Source organism: Stegostoma tigrinum, chromosome 6 (assembly GCF_030684315.1).
Source record: "Stegostoma tigrinum isolate sSteTig4 chromosome 6, sSteTig4.hap1, whole genome shotgun sequence".
In the NCBI taxonomy this organism is placed as follows: domain Eukaryota; kingdom Metazoa; phylum Chordata; class Chondrichthyes; order Orectolobiformes; family Stegostomatidae; genus Stegostoma; species Stegostoma tigrinum.
In genome coordinates, this window is record NC_081359.1 from 88,884,917 (window position 1) to 88,909,101 (window position 24,185).

Below are 24,185 nucleotides of genomic sequence, written 5' to 3' on the forward strand. Positions count from 1 at the left end.
ATGGTGTTATAGGTCACATGGTTTATGTAATATTTACATGCTGGTGAAAAAATCCCTCATTTGATCATACAATGTTATGCACCTCCACACCAGCAATAGTACCTGGGCCTTTGGCCTTTGACCACCTCTTCTCCCCATGTCCTGTGATAACAAAAACATTCCTCTGCAGGACCTCAGAACTGTGAAACTCTGAACCAAAACCGGCTTTCTGATTTTGGGGCAGCTAAATGTCGGATTTATTTTGTCTTCTCTTTTTAACCATGATGCTATATTGAGCTCCACATTTGATGCAGACTTTCAAAACAATAAAAAAAGTGTTCAGCAAACCTCTGAGTTTGATTCTTTCCATTTGATGTTCGAAGTCATGGGTGGGGGGTTAAAAATGGGTACAATTCTAAAGCCTCTGCCACTTCAGTCATGGGCCTTACACTATCTGCTCACTTGTCAATTTCCAGCAGCACATGGAGATTTATTGCAAGGTATTTTCTATCCATTAGCTTAACAGTCTGACTGTATCCATCAATTGTGTTGAATACTGAGTAGGTAAAGTGGCCAGAGTTGCCTGGACTGATTGACCCCCCACTCTCTCTGAGTGCAGGGAAGAGTGGGTGGGCCTGAGAGGATGGAAGAATAATTGGCTGCATAAAACTTATGGGCACCCTCTTCAGGGCACTTGCTGGATCAACAGTGAGCCTTTGGCCCATTCAACAACATAAATACTGTATGAAGCCCTACATCAGAGGCAATCCTTGCACAATTGCAGGTGCCACCCTAGGAGCCAGGCCCCCCTCAGGTACTAGCTGCCAGAAGCTGTCTGTTGTAGCCATATCATGCACAGGAGCAGAATGGACAAGAAAACACACAAAACAATGGCCTACCTCCACTTCAACTGCAGGCACCAGGACAGCACAACTAATGCATAGCTGAAGCATTTCTGAAAATCTAACTAGCCAATTGACACGCAGTTTAAATCAAATCTAAACATTAAATGTATGTGCCAATCTAAAAATCTGCTAGTGTAATCCATAGTGCTTTGTCTATTTATTTCTGCAGGCAATTCAAGATAGGGAGCACGCGAGACACAAGGTAGGAATAGGTGAGGACATTGGTGAATGTATAAGAAAATAATGGGGCCGTTGCCAAGCCTGGGTATTTAATGAACAAGCTCTCCTGAAGTAATGTTAGTGCGAGTTGTGTCCCTCACCCTGGCATCCATCCTAGCTTTGATGTTGGAGCAGTTCCCAGTTGGTGTCAACTTCCCTTTGGATCTTCCTCAGAGTGGGTACTGGGCATCACATGCAGTGTGCTTTGTCAGGTAAAGTCCTGACGAAGGAGCAGGGCTCCGAAAACTTGCGATTTCGAATAAACCTGTTCAACTATAACCTGGTGTCATATGGCTTCTGACTTTGATTGATGCAGTCTTCAGACAGAATAGTGTTCCAACATTTCCAAGAAGCCTCAGCCTGTTAACTCCTTCAGCTGCTTAGCACTTCTTGTAAAAATGAGCCTGCCTCATTGTCCCTTTGCACTCTCCTTGTCTTTTTTTAAATTCATTCACAGAATGTAGGAGTCACTGACGAGACCAACATTTGTCACCCATTCATAATTACTCAGAAGGCAGTTAAGAGCCAACCACGTTGCTGTGGGTCTGGAATCACATCTAGGCCAGACCAGGTAAGGATGGCAGTTTCCTTCCCTGAAGGGTATTAGTGAACCAGATGGGTTTTTCCTGCCCCGTTTCATAGTCAAAATTAGACTTTCCCAATTCCAGATATTTATTGAATTCAAATTCCACCATCTGGCATGGCAGGATTCGAACCCAGGTGGCCAGGCTATTACCTGGGTCTCTGAATTAATGATCTAGCAATGGTGTCAATAGACCATTACCTTGCACTGTCAAAAGGCCGTTGCTCCCTCTGGCCCTTGAGGTTTTGCAACATGGGGCTGAACCTTTCTCTTGTCTTTCACTCCCCTCCTCCACGTCAGGCTGTACACCATCCACTGAGGAGAGTCTCAGGTTCAAAACCTCAAATTCCCTAGTGCTGCCTGCACTGTATGGATTCCATCTAGGAGAGGACATACCAGCAAGTATTCCCAATATGGGCTCTCGTAGAGAAAGCTAGCTAACTTTTACCCATTGTTGTTTGAATGAATCTTGGCCTGTCGTCATAATGCAGCTCAGTTCAAAGGATGCCATCTCCAACCTACACTGACCTGCTACTGAGCACCACTGACTGCGCAATGAAAACTGTATGCCCCAGGGAAATTTTTTAAAGGGCACTTTAAAATTGCTGTCAATTAGCTGTTCAAAGACTTTCTTGCCTACCTCTGCTACCCAGGTACCTAAATGCCCCTGCAACAGTGTATCCAATGGCTGGAAGATGACCCCAGATACATTCAATCACCATTTTACTCTGAGATAGTAAGAACTGCTGATGCTGGAGTCAGAGATAATACAACGTGGAGCTAGAGGAACACAGCAGGCCAGGCAGCATCAGCGGAGCAGGAAAGTTGATGTTTTGCGTTGGGATCCTTTTTCAGAAACAGGGACCTTCTCAGAACCTCCCATTTCTGAAGAAGGGTCTCGACTCAAAAATGTCAACTTTCCCTCTTCTCTGATGCTGACTGGCCTGCAGTGTTCCTCCAGCTCCACACTCTGTTATCACCATTTTACTCTAAATCTTTTGGCACAGGGCTGATAAAACTTTGCCTTACTTGTTTTACGTGACTATTTATGGGGCGATGGGGCATGCTGCACACAGATGAAGCCCTATTCACAGAAGTCCAGATCCCATGTACCACCACACGTTCCAGTGCTATGTCTTGCAGAAACTCAGTAGGCTTGTTTTGATTGCGACTGAGAGCAAAATTTAGCCAAGTGACCACTGAGAAAGAAAAAAATTGTAATGAACATTTGCAAAATGTATTAAAAACCTCCAAATAAAGGGTCTTGACATTCAGTGCTGGAACTGCACTATCATTAATTCTGAGATCACATATGCAGGTTGAAAGTGGCATCGCATGTAGGTGAAGGCAGCATTTGGCACACTTGCCTTCATTGGTCAGAACATTGAATATAGGAGTTGGGACATCGTGTTGCAGTTGTATAAGACATGGGTGAGGCGACATTTGGAATACTGCATGCAATTCTCATTGTCCTTCCATAAGGAGGCTGTTGTTAAACTAGAAAGGGTACAGAAAAAATTTACAATGACGTTGCCAGGACTAGAGTTTTGAGTCAAGGAGAGGCTGGATAGGATGTCGCTTCTTTCCCTGGAGTGTTGGAGGCGGAGGGATGACCTGATAAGGGTTTATAAAATCATAAGGGGCATAAATAAGGTGAATAAGCAAGGTCTTTTTCCAAGATAAGGGGAGTTCAAAATCAGAAGGCATAGGTCTAAGGTGAGAGGAAAGATTTAAAAGGGACCTGGGGGACAACTTTTTCACACAAAGGGTGGTGTGTGAATGGAATGAGCTGTCAGTAGAAGTGATTGAGGCGAGTACAATTACAACATATAAACCACATTTGGACAGGTACATGAATAGGAAATGTTTAGATGGATACCGGCCAAATGCAGGCAAATGGGACTAGTTTCATTTGGGATAATGGTTGGCATGGATGAGTTGGACCAAAGGGTTGGTGCTTAATGACTCTTATCAGGAAAAGCTGAAACAATTTCCATCATTATTAATACTGTTTTGGCAAATGGTGGTTACAAACATTGATTATTATAGTCCAAATACTTTTCCCCATAACTATCCACAGAGCTTGAACTGATCAATCTGACAAGTGGAAAAGGGAGACAGTATTTTGGTCAATTCTTAAATTACAGGGTTTCCTATGCAATTAATCAGCCATTAGGCCAGCCTCATTCAAAACTTAGTCAAACATCCCCATATGCAGAAGTTGGATTCTTGGTTACTGTTTAGTCACTTTCTTTTGACAGTAACTTAATTTTTGTGGAATTATCACAAATGCATTTTCCACAGCGTATTAGATTCAGCTGATGCACAGCTGCATGGTCTGTATTAAGGCAGCCACAATTTTCTACAGTCTTTTCATGTTCTAAAGTGTATATTTGAAGTAAGGTTAAACATCTTTCATTGTCTTCAATAAATGCTTCATTACAAATCTTCCATGTATTCTGCTGCAAATGAAATGGCTATGATTTCTCAAACTGCTGTGAATTGTTATTTGTTCCATTGCAATTAGATGCCTTTTAGAAATTTTACTGAATCTCTGATTTCGAAACATCTATAATGACCATATTAGAGTTGACTTAAAGGAGCACAAATAAATATGATGAAAAGGAAGGACATTCTATTCATTTTTTTAAATAAATATCTGGCACATCACAAATATGCTTTTTAGAATGGGACCTGTAAGGGAATGAAAAATCTGCAAAATGTGAAAATACAAAGTATGGACTTGGAACAGTCTTTTCAACACTTTTCTTTTTACTTTCATAGAAAGGATAAAACATTTGGGCAAAGATAAGTAATTTTGATTTCAAATAAAATATTTGCAAAAAATTATTCATATAGTTTTTTTAACCACGTGCAAAACAAAATCATGTCGTGATAAATTAACTTTCTACATTGTAAACCTTGAAATTACCGGACGATATCGAGGGACATATGGCTAATGCAAGCTATTTTCTTCCCAATTCAATGCATCAAGTTAAAGCTGACATGAAAGTAATGGGCAAGAAATGTAAAAAGAACACATTAAGTGTCTACACTCTAATATGATCAGCTCTAATTTCCACATTTTGGAAGAAAACGCAGGAAGAATAATCCTCAGAGCCACCTTCTGAGAGGCAGGTTGCCCAACTGTTTTGGTTGGTTGGCCAATAAATATGCACAAAGAACGGTGACAATCCTGAGGTGTTTGGAGGCAAGTGACTGGCTGTTGTAAAGGAGAGATTAACTCATTCTGTGGTGGATAGTCAATTTACATATTGATATTTGAGTAAGTTTTGGGAAGTGGAGGGAGGGCTTGGAATGAAAAAAAAACTATTGCCTCATGTCGCAAATGACATGGAATTAAAATGTTTGAATGCAGCATTGTTTGCAAAATTTAGCAGGAAAAATCAACATATGTATTTGTTATTTGTTGCACAATCTGCTAATGGAATTTGTCCACTATTACACAAGGTTGATATTTCTTAGAATGCATTATTTAGGGACACCGGAAATGCAATATGCCTTTCAGCCTGTTGTTCAGCTTTACCATTTATATGATTATGACTGATTGAACAAGTTTTACACCATGGAAAATCAAAAGTCTATCAACCTCTACCTTAAATCTACTCACAGACTAAGTTTTCACAGCTCTCAGAGGTAGAGATAGCCAAAGATTCACCAGCTCCTATTTAAAACATTTATCCTTCCCTTGGCATCTCCTTTACTTTTAAATTGTGCCCCTTGGTTCTAGACTCCCAAATCACACAAAACATTTTATTTGCCTCTAACATGTCTACTCCTTTTGTAGCTTTCATTAAGATCACCTCTCATTCTGTGAACCTTTTGAGATTACAGGCCCTGTTTACCCACTGTTTCTCCATAAGACACTCCCACATCCTAGAACAAATCTGGTGAAACTTTGTTGCATTCTTCTATTTTTTTCTGGTGTAAACAGATTGAGATTGAACAATAGGCCTAGTGCAGTCTAACCAAACTCCTATACAATTGATATAAAACTTCACTACTCCTGTACTCAAAACTTCTTGCAATGAAGGTTAACATCCAGCTAGCCTTCCTATAGCTTGCTACACTTGCCAATTAGCCTTCACGGATTTAATGACACGTCTCTTTGCACATTTACACTTTCTAACTCTCACCCTTTTAAGAAACACTCAACACATCTGGCTCTCCTACCAAAATGGATAACCTCTCATTTTACACCTTGTTTTCCATTCATTGTGTACTTGTCCAATCACTAAGCCTGTCCAAGTCCTCATGAAAACATTTTACATCTCCCTCACAATATATAATCTAAACTATCTTTCTGTCACATGCAAATTTGGAAAAAAAAATCCAATCCCCAGTTCAAATCATTGAAACATAGTGAACAGCTGGGGCTAATAATACCCAACTAGTCACAGTCTGCCAACACTGGAATGAACCAATTATTCTGCTCTCTGCTTACTCCCTTACCTAATGTGCTTTGATTTTGCTAAACAATCTCCAGTGGGGTACCTTATCAAAGTCTTTTGGAAATCAAAATATACAACACCTATCCATTCCTCTTTGTCAATTAATAAATAATTTCATTATCAAAAAACTCTATTTGTCAAACATAATTTTGCATTCACCAAGTGGACTATGCTAAATCGGATCATTTTAATCAGTGTCCATTTATCCTGTTATTGAAAATGGATTTTAAGTTTTTCCCTGCTAATGATGCAATGCTAATGGTTCAGTAATTCCCTGTTATTTTCCCTTGCTTCTTTTCTTTTTAAAAGTATAGATTACATTTGCAAGTTTCCAATCTGCAAGAATCATAACAGAATCTGTGGATTTTGGAAGACAATTACCAGTACATCAACTAATTCTACAGCCACTTTTATCAATTTCATCAATGTGAAATGGACAATGGGTCTGGGAAACTTACAAATTTGAAGATTTTAGTGCAGATTTGTAGTTCGGGTTGTGGATGTTGTGGTTGGTTGGCTCGCCGAGCTGGTTCGTTGTTCTGCAGAGGTTTTGTTACCCTGCTGGGTAACATCATCAGTGTAGCCTCTGATGAAGCGCTGTTGTGTTTTCCTGCCTGGTATTTAAACTCTGGAGTTCGTTGAACTGGATTACCTCATTTCTGGTTTCCCTTCGCAGTGGAGTGTTTACGGAGTCAAGTTCTATGTGATTGTTGATGGCTTTCTTCGTGGAGTACCAGGCTTCTAGGAATTCCCATGCTTGCCCCTGCTTTGCTTGTCCCAGGATCTTGGTGTTGTCCCAATTGAATTGGGGGTTCTCCTTACCCATGTGGATAGAGGTGAGCGAGTATTGGTCATGTCTTTTTGTAGCCAACTGATGTTCGTATACTACACACCCGGACATGCTCATCACGCTACCTTACATAAGGAACTAACCACAAGACTCCCACGACCACTGGGCATCAGAATAGCGCATGAACCCTCATCAACCCCATGACAACTGCTCACCCGAAACAAAGACCCACTACCCACTACCCACTATGGACGGGACCAGTGTCATATACAAGATTCCCTGCAGAGATTGAGACAAACACTACATCAGACAAACAGGAAGGGAATTAACAAGGGTACATGAAGGTGCCCTTTAGGTCCCTTTTAAATTGTTCCCCTCACACCTTAAACCTATGCCCTCTAATTTTGCACTCCCCCACTCCAGGGAAAAGGCCTTGTCTATTCACCCTATCCATGCCCCTCATTGATTTTATGAAACTCTATAAGGCCATCCCTCAGCCTCCGACGTTCCAGGGAAAATAGCCCCAGGCTATTCAGCCTCTCCCTATAGCGCACAGGACCTCTCCCTATAGCGCACAGGACCTTACCATTAAGTGTATAAGTCCTGTTTTGATTTCATCTGGATGGGTATAATAATTAGGAAGGGTTTAGATGGACACGGGCCAAATATAGGCAATGGGGCTAGATTAATTTAGGATACCTGGGCAGCATGGATGAGTTGGACTGAAGGGTCTGTTTCCATGCAGTACTGCTCTATCTATCAATTGGCTATAAAAAGACACGACCAATACTCACTCCTCTCCATCCACATGGGTAAGGAGAACCACCAATTTGAGTGGGACAACACCAAGATCTGGGACAAGCAAAGCAGAGACAAGCACAGGAATTCCCAGAAACCTGGTACTCCATGGAGAAAGCCAAAAACAAACACATAGAACTTGACCCTCTAGACACTCCATTGTGAAGGAAAACCGGCAGTGAGGTCATCCAGCTCAACAGACCCCAGATTTGAAAACCAGGCAGGAAAATACAACGGTGCTTCACTGGAGGCTGCACTGATGGTGTTACTGAGCGGGGTAACGAAATGTCTGAGGAACAATGAATCAACTAAGCGAGCCAACCAACCACAAAAACCTATAAACTTTCCATTCCAGTAAATTGTCCAGTACAAGCTTACTAATATTAATATCCTTGAAGTCCTCATTTTCTATTCAATTCTGGGAGATTTCTTATATCTTCCTCAGGGAAAACACATATTAGGGAAATATTATGCTCTCTGCTATTTATCTATACACCACTGTAAATTCTCCTAACGCTGTTTTTAATGGCCTTAGCTAGACGTTTCCTTCTTATGTACCTGTAGAAGCTGTGACAGTCCATTTTAGTGTATTTTGCTTGATTTTGTTCAATGCATTCATAATCTATTCTTCCCTTCCTTACAAGTCTCTTGGTTCTCTGCTGATTTCTAAAAAAATTCAAATCATCAGATTTATTACTATTTCTAGCCATTTTATAAGCCTTTTGTCTTAATCTTATATAATCCTTAATTTCCTTTGTCAGCCACTTGACCGACCTTTTTTGAGTTCCTGCAGGGAGATTATACATATATTGCTGAAATAAATCATTACATCAGGATCAGTGCAGCCTCAAACATTTGCATCAACTCACTCCAAGCACTGCAGAATGAATTATATTTTGTTCCTTGATAGACTCAAACTCTGACATCCTCCCTCAAAATCCCTGTGGTGTACTTTTTGACTTGATTCCATTGAATCACTTTCTGGTGTTAGCCCTGTTGCTCTTATTACATAACATTGTACACAACCAAAAACAAGAACGGAAATTGCTGGAAAAACTAAGCAGGTCTGGCAGCATCTGTGAAGAGAAATCAGAGTTAATGTTTAGGTTCAGTGGCCTTTCTTTAGAACTGTGCACAACCAGACAGACACATGCCATTCACTGCAGGCCAGTGTTTTGTTCTATGTGGTTTTTAGATTCATGGCATCCAAAACTTAGATCTTCATCCTTGAACAATCACAGAAATGTTACAGCATAGAAGGAAGATATTCACTCTGTCTCTGCCAGCTCTCTGCAGGAACAATTTGCCTTATGCTACTTCATCTTCTTCTCTCCATAGCTCTGCACATTCTACCATTTCATACAACAATCCAATTTCCCCTTGAATGTCTCAATTGAACCTTTCCTTACTGTAATCTCAGGCAGGGCAGTCAAGATCCTAACAATTCACTGCCGGAAAGGTTTTCCTCATGTCACCATTTCTACTTTTGCCAACTACTTCAAATCTGTGCCCTTTTGTCCTCTACCATTCACCAAATATCTTTTCCCCTTCTAATCTGTGAATCTATCTACTCAAGGTTTTGAGTATCCATCAAATCTCCTATCATCCTCTCCTTACCAAGGAAAACAGCTCCAACTTCTCTAATCTAGCTATGTAAATGAAGTTCTTCATCCCTTGGGTTATTCTTGTGAATTTTTACTGCACTCTTTCCTAAATAGTGGTGATTAGAACTGGACATCATACTACATAAGTGATAATGGGAACTGCAGATGCTGGAGAATCCAAGATAACAAAGTGTGAAGCTGGATGAACACAGCAGGCCAAGCAGCATCTCAGGAGCACAAAAGCTGATGTTTTGGGCCTAGACCCTCACCCGAAACGTCAGCTTTTGTGCTCCTGAGATGCTGCTTGGCCTGCTGTGTTCATCCAGATTCACACTTTGTTATCATACTACATAATACTGACAGAACCATTACTCTGTATATGTTGGACACAGCTTCCTCACTTCTACACTCTGTGCTCCTATTAGCAAAGCCTGAAGTGCCATGTGCTTTATTAATAGCTCTCTCAATCTGTTCTGACACTTGCAATGATTTAGGCACATATACACCCAGGTGACACCGTTCCTGTATCTCCTTTAGTTTATATTGTCTCTCTGCATTCTTCCTACCAAAATGAATTACTTCACACTTCTTACCATTCACTCTGTAACTCAACTTTCGGATTCTTTTATAAAATATACAGATCTACTGAAGTAAGCTGCTTAATCCCTTGTTCATTTAATGACTTCATTCACCATCTGGCAAAAAAAAAGTCAGAGAATAAAAATTAGTTTGAATGAGATTAAGCTAACGAACTAATGAACCATCATGATTATCTTTCAACTTTTAGCTAACAAATGTGTTGTAGCCGAATTTTGAAACTACCATGCGGGGAAACAATTTTAAATCAAGATCTATGAATAACCATTCCAATTAAGGATCGTTCCTTATTCCTAATGTTTTGAAATTCTCCAGTTAGTCAGTAATGCAGAATGTCAGAGTCAGTTTAATTAATTAAGCATTGTAACCTAAAAACTGAGTTAGTATTCAAAGGGACAAAGTGTCTAATGGAGAAATTAGAATATTCTATTTATTGATCTATGTCTCCATGCATCCTATACTATAAACTGGAAATGAGAGTGTTTGATACTATTAGCTCTTTGCTAATGATGTTACAAAGTTTGACTAATTTGGAAAATCCAAAATACAATTGTCTTTTTAAAAAAAAAATGGGGACTAAGGTACTGACCCTTACCAAGCCTAAGATGATAAAAGCTATTATAATGTTCAAAAATGCTCATGAACAGTTGAAAAAGAATGTGGGAGCAGAAATTCTACAGGGGGTTACCCAATCTCCAGTGAAACTTTGGTAAGATGTTTGTCAAATAAACAGCTTCAATGGCTGCTTACAGGTCTTCTCTTGGATTTTCTTGCAAACCCTCAGCAAGAGGTCAGAAGAAACCTCATGGAAATTTCCTGGAGATTTAAAAAAAAATAAATTCTGCGAACAAATAATTCAACATGGTGCTATTTCTTAAACAATTCTTCAAGTTGTGCAGAGCATATTTACCTGCTAAAGAATATTACCAAATGCGATTTGATTTTAAGGAATGATCATTTTACTAGCAAAGATTAACAAATAGGAATAGATCCTTAGTTATCAGGTTCCATGCTGTTTTGTAGTACACGTAGAAAAAACTCCTGTATTTGATTCTCAAATTGTGACTAAAATTTGGAAGGAGTACATTTGCTAGTTACATTCTCTTATACAATAGAAACATGATGTATGGTCATTTAGAGATAACGTTCAATGTTTAAATAAAACGATACTATGTCAAAAGCCACAAGTATTTTAATGGCACTACAAAGGCATTTTCCGCATTGTCTTTTGCTAGGTTTTGAGACTGCTACAGTTGGAATAAACATGTCAGATGAACTACAGAATGTCAGTGGCAATGATTACTGATGGTGACTCATTGGAAAATACTGAAAGGGCACGATGTTGGTGAGATGAGTCAACTCAATACAAGCCTTCAAAATCACAGTGCTCAAACTCTTTTATTGAAAGCATTTGGGGCTAAGTGAAGTTCCATTTCTTACCACTCAGAACCAGTCCTAGTTTGTTCAAAAAGATCATCTCATTGAACATTATTAAGTAATTGTAAGAAGTAAATGAAGACAAATGACAATCTTGAGTTTGCTTGAGGCAGGACATGGTTACTTTCTGCCCAGACATACTCAAGACCAAAAATTACCAATAATTTCATACAATACAGGGATTATACCCTAATGATCTTCTTTAAAAAAAATTCTAATTTCCTAATTTCTACAATTTATTTATTTGAAATGAAAAACAAATAGCTAGAGATGTAGAATACAAAGGACATGTTTTAGGAGACAGAATGGAAAGGCTTGAGGTGATTTGTGACAAAGCATTTAACTCCCATGTAAAATCTCAATGGAAAGAGATTCCAAAGTAACAATCCTTTTGAGCGATTTATATATTGCCAATCAAGACACCAGATTATTAGTGGTTTATGAATATTATCTGAACCCAGGGAAGTCACTTAGAAGTTCTGGTTAAAATTTCAAATGCGTTCTCATTGAAGCGTGGTCCAATTTTCTGCTGGTTTGATCAAGGCAGCTTTCTCAACATTGTTTGAAGGTGAAACTAATGGCACATGATTTGACAAATATAAATCTATTTATATGCCAAAATCCACACAAGTCACTTCTGGCAAAAGTAACAGAAAGGTTCACAGTTGTATATACGTTGAGGGCAAGAAATGAATGAAATTGATAAGGAAGGTAATCTCAATTAGAAGTTTGGGTGGCTTTCTATGATGATGAATTCTGTGGTTATTTCTTGAATTATAATGATGCCATGAATTTTATTTTAATTAGTTACTGCAAACTGGTAGAAGTGATACTTTAGTACCTAACTATAGGCAATTTCTCTGAAATAATACTATTTTGGTGCAATCCACAATGTATGCTTGAAAGTTTAATTTCTTAATTTCACAACTGTGCCATCTTCAGTTAAATGCATATTTATACTTCATGTCAGGGAGAGATAAGAATGCTAAGGCTTTTACTTAAACAATAACAAAAAGCAAATAAAATACTTTCAATTAATCCCAACCTTGTAATCATGCGTCACAGCTATAGATTTGTTAATTGTACATTAATTAGTGAAATATTCAGAAATAATTCAACTGGAATTTGAATATTCTCATTGGTACAAGAGCAATGATCAAGTCAGATTTGTAGAAATCATTTCTTCTATTTACTTGCATCCGATTTTAGTACTGTTAGCCAAATTTTGTAAACAACTGCTTAACTATGTTCATCACTGTTGCACTGTGCATTAAGCATTGAATGTATGTAGTTTCAGTTCTGCATTGTTCCAACAATCTGGGTTTCAACCTATGTCTTATAGATAATACCATTTCTATTTACCTACCTTAAATGTCTGACTGTCAAGACATCACAACATTTTTTACACCTTAGCTATACAGCAAACAATAATGTTTCTTGTTCCTGCAATGACTTTAACAGCATTTCTGGATGCCCATAAATATACCAAAGCATTTTGTTTCTGTGGCAACTTTACACAATTACCAAAATACCAGAAGTGATATTCTGATACATCTGAAATGACACTGACATTTTAAACTTACTGGGCAAGTGAAGTTTAATTTCTGAATTTCACAATTGTGCCATTTTATGTTGAAGAGGCCAAATTATATTATACAAGTTTATATTTAATGCCACAGAAAGTTAGTAACACTGAAGCTTTTTAGTTGCACCATAAAAGCTAGATATCTTTCATGATACAAAATATTGCCAGAGGTCAGTGATGCTTCAGGGTTTTAACTGTGAGTGCAGATACCTTTTTTGTTTGAGATGAAGTATAAAATTTATGGCCCAATGTGTTTGCATTGTTGGAGAGCATTACTTCACTACCAGGAATATCCTGAAATTACAGGTAAATTGGTGCATCAAAAATCATGGGTATTGTATCTGCAATTCTTTTGATATGGGTGGCATGTGGAAAAAGATTCATGTGAGTCATCTATTTTTGGAAATCAACCTTATACAGGTGAAATACAGTGAATGGTAAAGTTATGCAAGTATGTACAGTAAATGATGTACATCCACAAGCTGAATAAATGCACAATGCTGTTAGGGAGGAACTTCCAGTGATAGCGAAGGAATGGCGATATCTCTCCAAGTCAGGATGGTGAGCGGCTTGCACAGGAGCTTGCATGTATATATGGACACAAGTGTAATGATACATTATTTGTTGTGTCTGCATCAGCAATCTGTATTTTTAATTTCTCCTAGTTTTCTCCCTCTCTTATGGGTTCAGGCTAGTATATCAATGTCATCTACTCTTTTGCACTTCTCCAAAGTGACCATTTTTCATACAAATGTCTGGAAAAGTATTCAACTATTACAATCAAGACTAATCCCATTTTCACATGTATTGACGTATGCTCGCTTTACAGTAAGACACATTAATTAATAAATTTAGGTGTGGATTTCCCACCTCCTTAGCCAGGGCGCACTGAAACAAAGCATCCTAAGGGCCAGTCCAGCCGAGATCAGCTCAGCATGCACCAGTGATCAAACCTGGGAATAACTTTGTCTGCTGGCTCAGTTCCAAACCCCAGGGATCGTACTCAACAATTGAGCAGAGCAGCTCAAAATACAGTGCTTGCTCCAGTAATCTAGACATTAAATCTCAGAGGTCAGTAGTGATCTGTTAGCAGTATTATAAACATGCAAAGTAAATCTAACAACATTTAGGAGAATAAAAAAATCACAGAATCATATTTTCTAATATCAAAATATAGCAATTTATTCAAGACATTGAATATGATTTGATGATTTGTTTTCTTTAATGAGCACGAGCTACATCACACATTCTGGATTAGAAGAAACATAAAAGGTCACGTGATCTCCTTTGACCTAAACTCCTGAGAGGCTGCAAGGAGAAGGAACAAAGTCTGGCTGACAGTCTGACACAGACAATAAAAGCAACAAAAGCCAGAACACAGATATTAAACAAATGAATTCTCTGCGTATGACAAGGAACATATTCAAAAAACTCAGAGAACAAAACAAAGCAGACCCTTACATCAGACAAAGTGCACCTCACCTGGCTCTAAACAGCTTTGTTAGCAAATATTTAAAAAAAAGACCTAAAGCATGGCATGAGATTAAAGAATTTAAGCTCTTGTACAGTGTTACGATGTCTCATTTCTTGCATTTCTTTAAAATGAAGTGTCTGCTAGGTTTGTGGTTTGCCGTTCTGGCTTTTAAGGTCTGGCGTGTGATTAAAGGTAAAAATTACAAATATTTATTTTGCTATTTCTTTTTCAAAAATACACTGGGGATCTTCCCGTGAGTCTTCTTTCCCTGTATGTAGCTGGTGACAAGTTCACCTTCTCAAATGTAAAGCACTTTTAATATGCAGTTCTCTGAAGAAGTGCCTTTTTGAAAGATCACAACCTGAAGCACAGTAATGTAAGCAAGTCTATCAGCAGTTCAGGAAAGCTTAAGTTTTAAAACCCCACAGATTCCTCCCTGCAGCTTCTAGAAACAAAATCATTCACATCCAACCCTGGTAAAAGCTTCTTTTAGGAACCTACATAATACTCCAGCGTCCCTAAAACTTTTTTTTAAACAAAACAAAAATCCAGAAAATATAAAGTGTTGCTATTACAAAGTTGCAGATTATTTCACTGTGACTGCACACAATGTTATTCTTCATTTTCAGCAGCACCTTAGTGTCCAAACCAGAATGAGGAAAGTACATGAAGGAAGGAAAATCTACATTATTTCCTTTTTTTTGTTGGTCATTTGTTTTTTTTCTCTCATGTTTGTTTTTTTTGGTACATCACAGCATCTGCAGTTTGGCACAATGCTCTCAGTCACGAACATAAATTGCCATCATCTGTCCTGTTGAAAACCCCAAAACATGAACTGAAGCAGTATCCTTGCGTGACATTCCAAGGCTGAAGGGTTCAACTGGTGAAAATGCCAGCGCACGATTGGGTTTCATATAGGGGACTGAACTGGGGGTTTGCAGACAATAAGATCATTATTTGGAAGGGTGGGGCAGGGAATTAGAATTAAATGGTCAGGGAGAGCTGGTTTTAACCATTTCATTTTAAAAGTCAGATTCTTGTAGTTCTGGAGCTGACACACGGTGAAGGAGCGCATTTGCCACCCGCACATTCACTGCCGGTCTAATCTTACATCCTGTTAGCTTGCCATTTTGCTATTTCCGTAGATCAAGCACACAGACCTAGGAAAAACAAAAACAAATCAACAACTGTTAATAACAATTAGGCACAGAGAGCACTGGTTTTAAAAATACCTGAAGTATAATCGGTATACTGGAAATTTAAAATGTGCACAGAAATCGGAAGCAGTGGCTGAATGTCTGAAAGGGAAATATAGACTTGCAGTTTAGATGAGCTGTTATGTAGAATCAGTGTTACCATATGATGGACTTACTACTTTCATAGAGTGGTGCAATATTGCTTAGTTCGATTATCTCTCTATCTCAAGATGTCACACTCTAGCTGTGTAGTCTTGTTCTGGTAATTTAGACCAACAAATAGAAGGAATGGAGGAATATAAACAATTCTATTTTTGGTAGCTTGTTAATGAATATAACAAGCCTTCATTTAGAACATAGAACATAGAACAGTACAGCACAGAACAGGCCCTTCAGCCCACAATGTTGTGCCGACCATTGATCCTCATGTATGCACCCTCAAATTTCTGTGACCATATACATGTCCAGCAGTCTCTTAAATGACCCCAATGACCTTGCTTCCACAACTGCTGCTGGCAACACATTCCATGCTCTCACAACTCTCTGCGTAAAGAACCTGCCTCTGACATCCCCTCTATACTTTCCACCAACCAGCTTAAAACTATGACCCCTTGTGCTAGCCATTTCTGCCCTGGGAAATAGTCTCTGGCTATCAACTCTATCTATGCCTCTCAGAACATTTGAGTATAGGAGTTGGGACGTCATGTTGCAGCTGCACGGGACGTTGGTGAGGCCACTTTTTGCGTACTGTGTACTGTTCTGGTTGCTCTACTGTGGGAAGGATATTATTAAATGGAAAGGGTGAAGAAAACATTTACAAGTCCTGTTACCAGGACTGGAGGGTTTGAATTGGGAGAGGCTGGGATAGACTGGGACTTTTTCCACTGGAGCGTAGGAGGTTGAGAGATTAACTTAAGAGGTTTATAAAATCATGAGAGGCACATATTTTTCCTTGGGGAGGGGAGTTCAAAATGCAAGGGCATGGTTTTACGCTGAGAGGAGAAAGATTTAAAAGGACCTGAGGGCCAACCTTTTCACACAGAGGAGTTTGTATGTGGAATGAACTGCCAGAAGTAGTAATGGATGCAGGTATAGTTACAACATAGAAAAGCTATTTGGCTAAAAAGGTTTAGAGGGATATGGGCCAAACACAGGCAAAAGAGACTAGTTTGGGAAACCCAGTCAGCATGATGAGTTGGACTGTAGGATCTGTTTCTGTGCTGTATGACTCCATAATGAAAGTCACATTAAGGTGCTGGGGCTGAATTTTTGTGGGCTTTTTCCCGTTTTTCTACTACAACTTTTACAAAGATACAGTGGAGACTACGTTTATATTTTTTATTCATTTGTAGGATGTGGGCATTGCTGGCAGGCCAGCATTTCTTGCCCATCCCTGGTTACCCTTGAGCTGTCTTCTTGAACTGCTGCGGTTCAACCTGCTGTGGGGTTGACCACAATACCATGAGGCAAGGAATTCCAGGATTTTGACCCAGCAATAGTGAAGGAACAATGATATATATCTAAGTCAGGATGGTGAGTGGCTTGGAGGGGAACTTGCAGGTGGTGGTGGTGTTCCCACATGTCTGCTGCCCTTGTCCTTTAAATAGAAATGGTCGTGGGTTTGGAAGGTGCTGCCTGAGGATCTTTGGGACAAGGGAAGAAGCACTAACGATAGGTCAGATGTGGTTGAGGGCCCTGTCAACCATAGTGGATGGGAAACCATGGTCATGGAGGAAGCAAGCCATGCTAGCAGTGCTGCTTTCAAAGTTGGCAACATCTGAATAGATGTGACATAAGAGAAGGAACTGGGAGAATGGGATTGAGTCCTGGCAACCCGTTGGGTGTGACGAGCTGTAATGAAGTCTAACGTTCTTGTGGCTGCTCCAGACCATCCACAAGAAACGTCAGATTTAGCAAAAATGATTTTTATTTGCTTGGGAGATTTTCCCACCTGATGTAAGTTGTTCTATGTTCATACCTTGTCTGTTCAGTTCTTCCATTTTCTTTACGCTCCAATATCTAGCTTTACAGATGAGCTGCCAGTTTTCCTACCTTCTCCAATCATCTTGCAAGTGCTGAATCAGCATTTGCAGCTCATCAATGAGATGTAACTAATGTTCTATCATTAAAATAGAACCCAGTATATTGTTTTGAGGTTGAGGTTTAAATCGCACTGTAACAGGGAAATTTTGAATTCAATAAAATCTGGAATTAAAAGCTAGCCTAAAGGTGACCATGTGACTGCTACTAATTGTAAAAAACGTCAGCTTTCCTGGTCCTCTGATGGTGCCTGGCCTGCTGTGTTCATTCAGCTCTACACCTTGTTACCACGTGGTTCACTGATGTCTTGTAGGGAAGGAAATCTGCCAGTATTGCCTGGTCTGGCCTATATGCAACTCCAGCAACGTGGTTGACTCTTAACCGCCCGCTGGGCCACTGGGGGTGGGCAGTGAATCCTGGCCGAGCCAGCAAGACCACATCCTTTGAATGAATAGGAAAGTCGTCAGGGCTTTTTATCATTGGACTCAAGAATGTAAGCGTGAAAAAAATAAATCAGGAAAATAATATAAAACCAAATTAAGACAAGTGGTTCCATGATCAAACTAATAACAAAGAAAACGTAGGTCTAACATAAGGAACTCCCTCTTCACTCAAAAGGACAGCAAGGCATGTGGAAGTGGATTCCTTTATAGGGGAGTTATTTAAGGACAAATGCTGAACTATGAGACACGGTTGGGGTATTGAGAGTGTATAATTTTTGGTTTGGAACATCCATTTTCTCTACAATGCTGACATGCAAACAAACTGTAAGCCTCGAGATGAACAGCGCTCTTAATCTGATGTGTCAGTCTTGTTTCTACATCCCTTTGTCCATTTTTGTTTGAACGTTGCTATTCGATCCTAAAAGCAAATATTCCATTTCAATAGCTGATAAGCTGGACGGATAACTTAAAATGAGTCAGCCTGTCTTCTACATCTAGAATTATTTTGTGATTGTGCGATTTAATTGAATATCATTTCTTAAGAAATGTAATTTTATATGGGCAATGTGCTTTTAGAACAACCTCACACATATGTTGAAATAACACGTGTTTGGTATTTGTGAGCTGTGTGCAGGATGAACTGACTGACACAAAAAAACTTTTCCGCCATCTGTAGGCAGGGGGATGGGGACAGAATTGAAATTGAACAGTATAAATGCTTACAGAACCATCTGATGCACTTGCTCCCACTTTGTCCCCTGACGCATTCCAGCAAACTTCAAAAATACCCCCAGTCCCTCTGTAGCTGTGCACTAGAGCTCCCGTCTGAAAACAAACACATTAATTTGTTAAAATAAAAAGAAAACATTTTAGATGCATGCTTTTCGAACTGACATACTTTGATTGCCCACATTATGAATATCATTGGCTGTCTGACACGTGCCACTTTCTCCTCAATTGTAATCCTCACTACTTTTCACCAGACTACCCCATTTTCCTTGTTGCTAGAGCCATGGTTTTCTTCATCATAAGTGTTTAGCAATTTCTTTTTTCTTTTCCATTACAAATTATTTATTTAAATGTGAGGTGGTACTGCCCATTGATATTTCAGAAACTGAAAGGCTGCCTTTTATTACTAATGGACACATGGCTAAAAAAGTGCTTCCTTTCATTAAAACTGCTATTCCAGAACAGCCTAATGATTTTGAAAATCTGACAGTAGTAAATATCACATGTTGTAATGTCTCCCTTACCTGAGTGTTCCATATGTGGACACATTTGTCAAAAGACCCACTGGCTAGATATTTGCCATCAGGGCTGAAAGCGACACTGTATACAGGTTCTTGGTGCATGGTTAAGGTGTGAAGGCAAACTCCTCTTTCCACATCCCAAAGGCGAACAGTAGAATCAAATGAAGCACTGAGAAATAAAGGATAAAATTAATCTTGAAGATACCAAGAACTGCAGATGCTGGAGTCAGAGACAACACAATGTCGAGCTGGAGGAAGACAGCAAGTCAGGCAGCATCAGATGAGCAGGAAAGTCAACGCTTTGAATTGGGACCCTTCTTCAGAACCAGAATGAATCTTGACTGGACTGCAAGTAAATGACCACATGTAGCCTTAAGCCATCAGGTTATCAATGTAAAGAAGAAAGTGTGCACAGTCAAACACATTTCCACTTTAATGGCTGTTTTCTGACACTGCTCATTGTCAAAGATCTGCAGCAGGCACAGACCTGGACTAGAGAAATGAAAATAGACTCGGGCTCCAGGCCTGATTATCAATTAGTGATGAGTGAAAAGTGCATGTGCCACATGCATGCCTAGCAAGAATGAGGTTGAGTTTGGATGAGATGATTGATTAGCCCATTAATACTTGCTATTTTGACTCATACATTCAGCAGAGCCACTAGCGAAGTATCAGAGGACTTTCAGGCCACTGACATAAAGGGATTTATTTGAAATGCTAAATAAATACTGTTTAGGCAACAGCTAGGTAAGTTAAAAAAAACATCTATAACAGCGGATTAGTATTTTCACTGTATATTTAACAGTCAACTCAGTGGTGGGTTAGACCTCATTTCACATCTAGCACCAATTACCACAGCACTGTGGTACTACCATTCCAGCTCATATTGGGTAAAGACCTGTTTCAGAAACTAGCCATAACACACTAAGAAATGACGTTTTGACTTGAAGCTAAAAACAGCTCTTTGCTTTAATTCCTTTCGAATTTTCCTAACTGCTGACATACAATTAGGTTTTTGCACTTTACCGTTCTTCATGCCAAGCATACTTCATTGTCAATTATTACAAAAGTGCAGTGTGCCAGATCACTACTCCTCCGCTAAAAGAAACCTCCTGGAAGTAAATTTGGTGGCCAGCTGACTGGTCAATTAGAAGCCTGCCCTACAGTCCATGAAGTGCTGAGGATAGGCTACACCGTCAATGAGAAGATATTCCACCTTGAGACATGCACACTGATCAAACTGGCTGGCTGGTCCAACAGTTTCAGCAGCACCAAAGGTCCATAATGGGTGCTGTCAGAACTGCAGGAGGCTTCGTGCATCCTAGTTCCAGGCATGTCAGGGGCTTTGGTCTGGGCTTTTCTTTCCCAACACAAGGAAGGGAACAAGGGGGATGGATTTCAAAGAATGTGAAAGTGGGAAAGGAACTGGGGGCGGGTGGGGAGTGTTGTGGGATCCGTTGTGGAACGGAAGTGCTCCAATGGGCAAGAGTGCCTTTCAACGATAGAAACTTCCTATTAGTGCTATTCTGAGCACATTGTTTAAAAAAAATTCAAAACAGGAACCTTAATACTCAGAGATAAAACAGAAGGCCCAAGCTTTGTAGAACTTGGCAAATTTCATTTCTATTTGAGTTTCAATGGAAAAGAAGGTGAAAATTACCCCTCAATAATTTATCATCTTCATAACCCTGCACTGTGCAGTGAAAATAGCAAGGTAAATAGACACTTAATATTGAGGAGGGTCTACCAAGTTGGGAAACTTGAATGATCCACCACATTAGTGAAAATCTGGCTCAATGTTTCATCCCATAATGTATGGATACTGTTACAACAGTGAATAATCCATCTGGATTCAACTGATAATTTTCTTTTGAACTCTGATCAATGGAAGTAATGGTTGCTCTCAGCCATCAATTGCATGATGCAGTTTAGCATGGGCAAATCTGGCAGGATTGGGGAGGCAACTATTCTTTGTCATACTGGTGGAGCCTCAGGAGGTCTGGGTCCTGCCATGTTTTATAAATGGTTAGGTTGATATTGTGTATAATCTAGATTGCAAAATGTTTCACCAGAAGTGTTGTCTTGCAAGTCAAATGAGAAGTTCCAAATGAGTGCTATCTTGGCTCGTGTTGCCAAAGCAAGATGGAACCCTTTTCATTCAAAATGAAATTACAGCTTAATATCCTGTTATTGCTGGAGGTGTATGAGAGTGGATGGTTAATTAAAAACTTCATAATCTTGTGCATTGAATATAAGTTCAACATCAGCCTCATAAATGTACTAATTTTACTAAACATTTCCTTTTCTAATTTTCAGCTATCTGATTTATTTTACCAAATGCATGCTGTAAAGTACTAGAAAATAAAGTTAATCTTACCTGGCTAACATGATGTAAGAATTTGGGTTGTTGGTACCTGGACCAGTAGGACTCCATTTTATAGTGTAGATTTCCTTATTATGGGCTTGTAAATCATGTACGCAACTGTCCTGCTTCATATTCCATATCTTCAGGAAGAAATGCAAATAGAATAGTGATCTGTGACTATCAATTGTAAGTTTTAAAATTGTTAAAAATGTCATGCATTGTTCATGTGGAAAATAAATTCAAGATAAATTCGAAGGTTGATTGCACATGGAAGATGCAATCCATATCATTCTAAGGATTTTAATGCATTATCAAAATTTAATTGGAGGAGAAATGTTAAATGATATGATTACTATTTATCATTTCATTCTTTCTGCAATTCATCCTGTGTCTGAAATGTTTAAATTTAAACTCATTATATATAATACACATCATTGTCTTGTTGTTACCCCAATTATATGTAGCTGCAAGATATTAATCAGTTTATTGTATGCCTTTGTAGAAAAGGAACTGATTAGAGTACAGGGCAGAAGTCAAGTCAATCATCCTAAGGCTGGCTATTTCACACTATAACTCACTGTTCTCATAAAATAACTGCTATAGTACTAAACTGAGGCAAAGTAGTTGGAATGTGTGATCCTATCAGGGATTACCATTCACTTGTCAAGCATGCTGAGCTTGCATAATTATTTAATAAAAGGCCATTGTATTCCACCACACAGGTGGAATGATTATCCACCCATAGGCTTGCCACATAGCCAAACAACTATCACTTTATCCCATAACTCCATTCCAGGCCTGCCAAGTAGCAATGGCTGGAATTTGTGGCAATAGTGAGCTAGTTATCCTTTGACATCTCGGAATAAATAATCCTGTATTATCTTCTCAGTACACAATAATTTAAGCCAAATCCATGATGAATTTAATCAGGTGTTAGATATTATATGTCAAGTTCTCTGCCTAAAGAAAGGTCTTCAGTGAATATTCACAAAATCTCAGCTAAATGCACTGTTTATACAGTCTGCCACAGCCAGAACAGAGATTGAATCCCATGCTGTTGGCATTAATCTGACCCACATACTACCCAGCCATCCCCAGATAACACTAAGCTACCAATGCCACATACTTTCAAAAATATACTCTAAAAACATTTTAATTTGTAAGATTCTTTTTAATATGGGATTAAAATCATAAAGCTAAAAGTTTACATATTGGTACAGATATTGTCAATTTAGCCTGTATTGGAGTTCCTTTGACCGTTACAAAAGTCTTGCAGGCTTTTCACTACGGTCCATATTTTATTTAAATAAATCTTAAGTTTAAATGTTTACTCAAAAAGCAAGAAGTATAGACATTTTAGATTCAAACACAAATTAAAAAGCGTTGAAAAATTGAGGTGCTGCTGGGAAGCGTAGGGATTGTGCAATTTTCATAGATACTGAAATGATACATAGTGAAGTAGCGAAGGTAAAAGCATGTCTTAGAATCCACATCACTATGACATTAATTAACCTTTTCCATCCCATAAATGAAATTTCTGACAGGAGAATTGAATTCAGTCAAACTGTCCTTATTTATAGATCATTTGACACAGAGAAGGCATAAAGATCAGTCCCTTCATTTATCAGGTGAGTGAATTTTAAAAAAAAGGATAATTGGACTTAAAGAAAGCATATCTGATAAGATGTCTTATTACACAGTTGTTCTTCAGTGAAATAGCTTGAAGCCTTTAGCTGTTTAGCACATCATAGCTGATGGAAGGATATATCACCAGTCAACAAAGGGAGCTGAATAACAATTAGGCTTCCCCACCTTCAGTGTCATGTCATCTGAACAAGACGCGAGCAGCATGCCAGATGGGTCCCATTTGATTGCATTTACTTCATTCTGGAAAGTGAAAGAAGTGCAAATGAGCTTTGCTGGGTATAAACAGTAAACAATCTGTTATTTCGGTATTCTCCTGAAGATGGCACTTGGCGATCATGTCATCGGCAAAACCAACCGGACACTACACGAACTTTGGCTACACAGCATCACAATCTTTTGGGGGAATATTCCTTGAACTTTATTCTCACTGTTGGAATCATTTGTCCCCCACTTTATTTCTGATTTTGAATGATTTCTTTTCTTTGCTTAATATTTTTTCAAGACTGTTTTTCAAATTTTCTTTCCATTTGCCCTAGACATTGATACTTTCACACTAGTACTTATTGTGTAGTGAAGAAGTACTACTGATTGGCTGGGGTGTCAATTCATGAGAGTAGTATAGTGTGGTATTAGTGTGTACCACTGTGTTTTTGTTCTGTTATCACTCCTCACTTTTATTTGTTTAATTGGTTCTTTCCCATTTGTTTTTAGTTTACATCACAACTTCCAATTATGTTTTGTACATCCAACGTACAAATCCAGTCACAGAAAAAAAATGTCAACAATTGTTAACAGCTCAGA

At 38.9% G+C, this 24,185-nt stretch overlaps 1 protein-coding gene across 9 annotated transcripts in view; it reads right to left on the minus strand.

The window, feature by feature from the left end:
• Window positions 1-14,125: 14,125 nt before the first annotated feature.
• LOC125453489 (F-box-like/WD repeat-containing protein TBL1X) overlaps window positions 14,126-24,185 on the minus strand; it is a 362,600-nt gene continuing 352,540 nt past the window's right edge. For all 9 annotated transcript variants that reach the window (XM_048533168.2, XM_048533165.2, XM_048533166.2 and 6 more), the window contains 5 exons: window positions 23,550-23,624; window positions 21,750-21,877; window positions 19,376-19,541; window positions 18,846-18,947; window positions 14,126-15,603 (listed from right to left, as the gene is read on the minus strand). In XM_048533168.2, coding sequence (XP_048389125.1) covers window positions 15,577-15,603; window positions 18,846-18,947; window positions 19,376-19,541; window positions 21,750-21,877; window positions 23,550-23,624 — 498 coding nt within the window. In that variant the 3' untranslated portion in view covers window positions 14,126-15,576. The remainder of the gene's footprint in view (window positions 15,604-18,845; window positions 18,948-19,375; window positions 19,542-21,749; window positions 21,878-23,549; window positions 23,625-24,185) is intronic.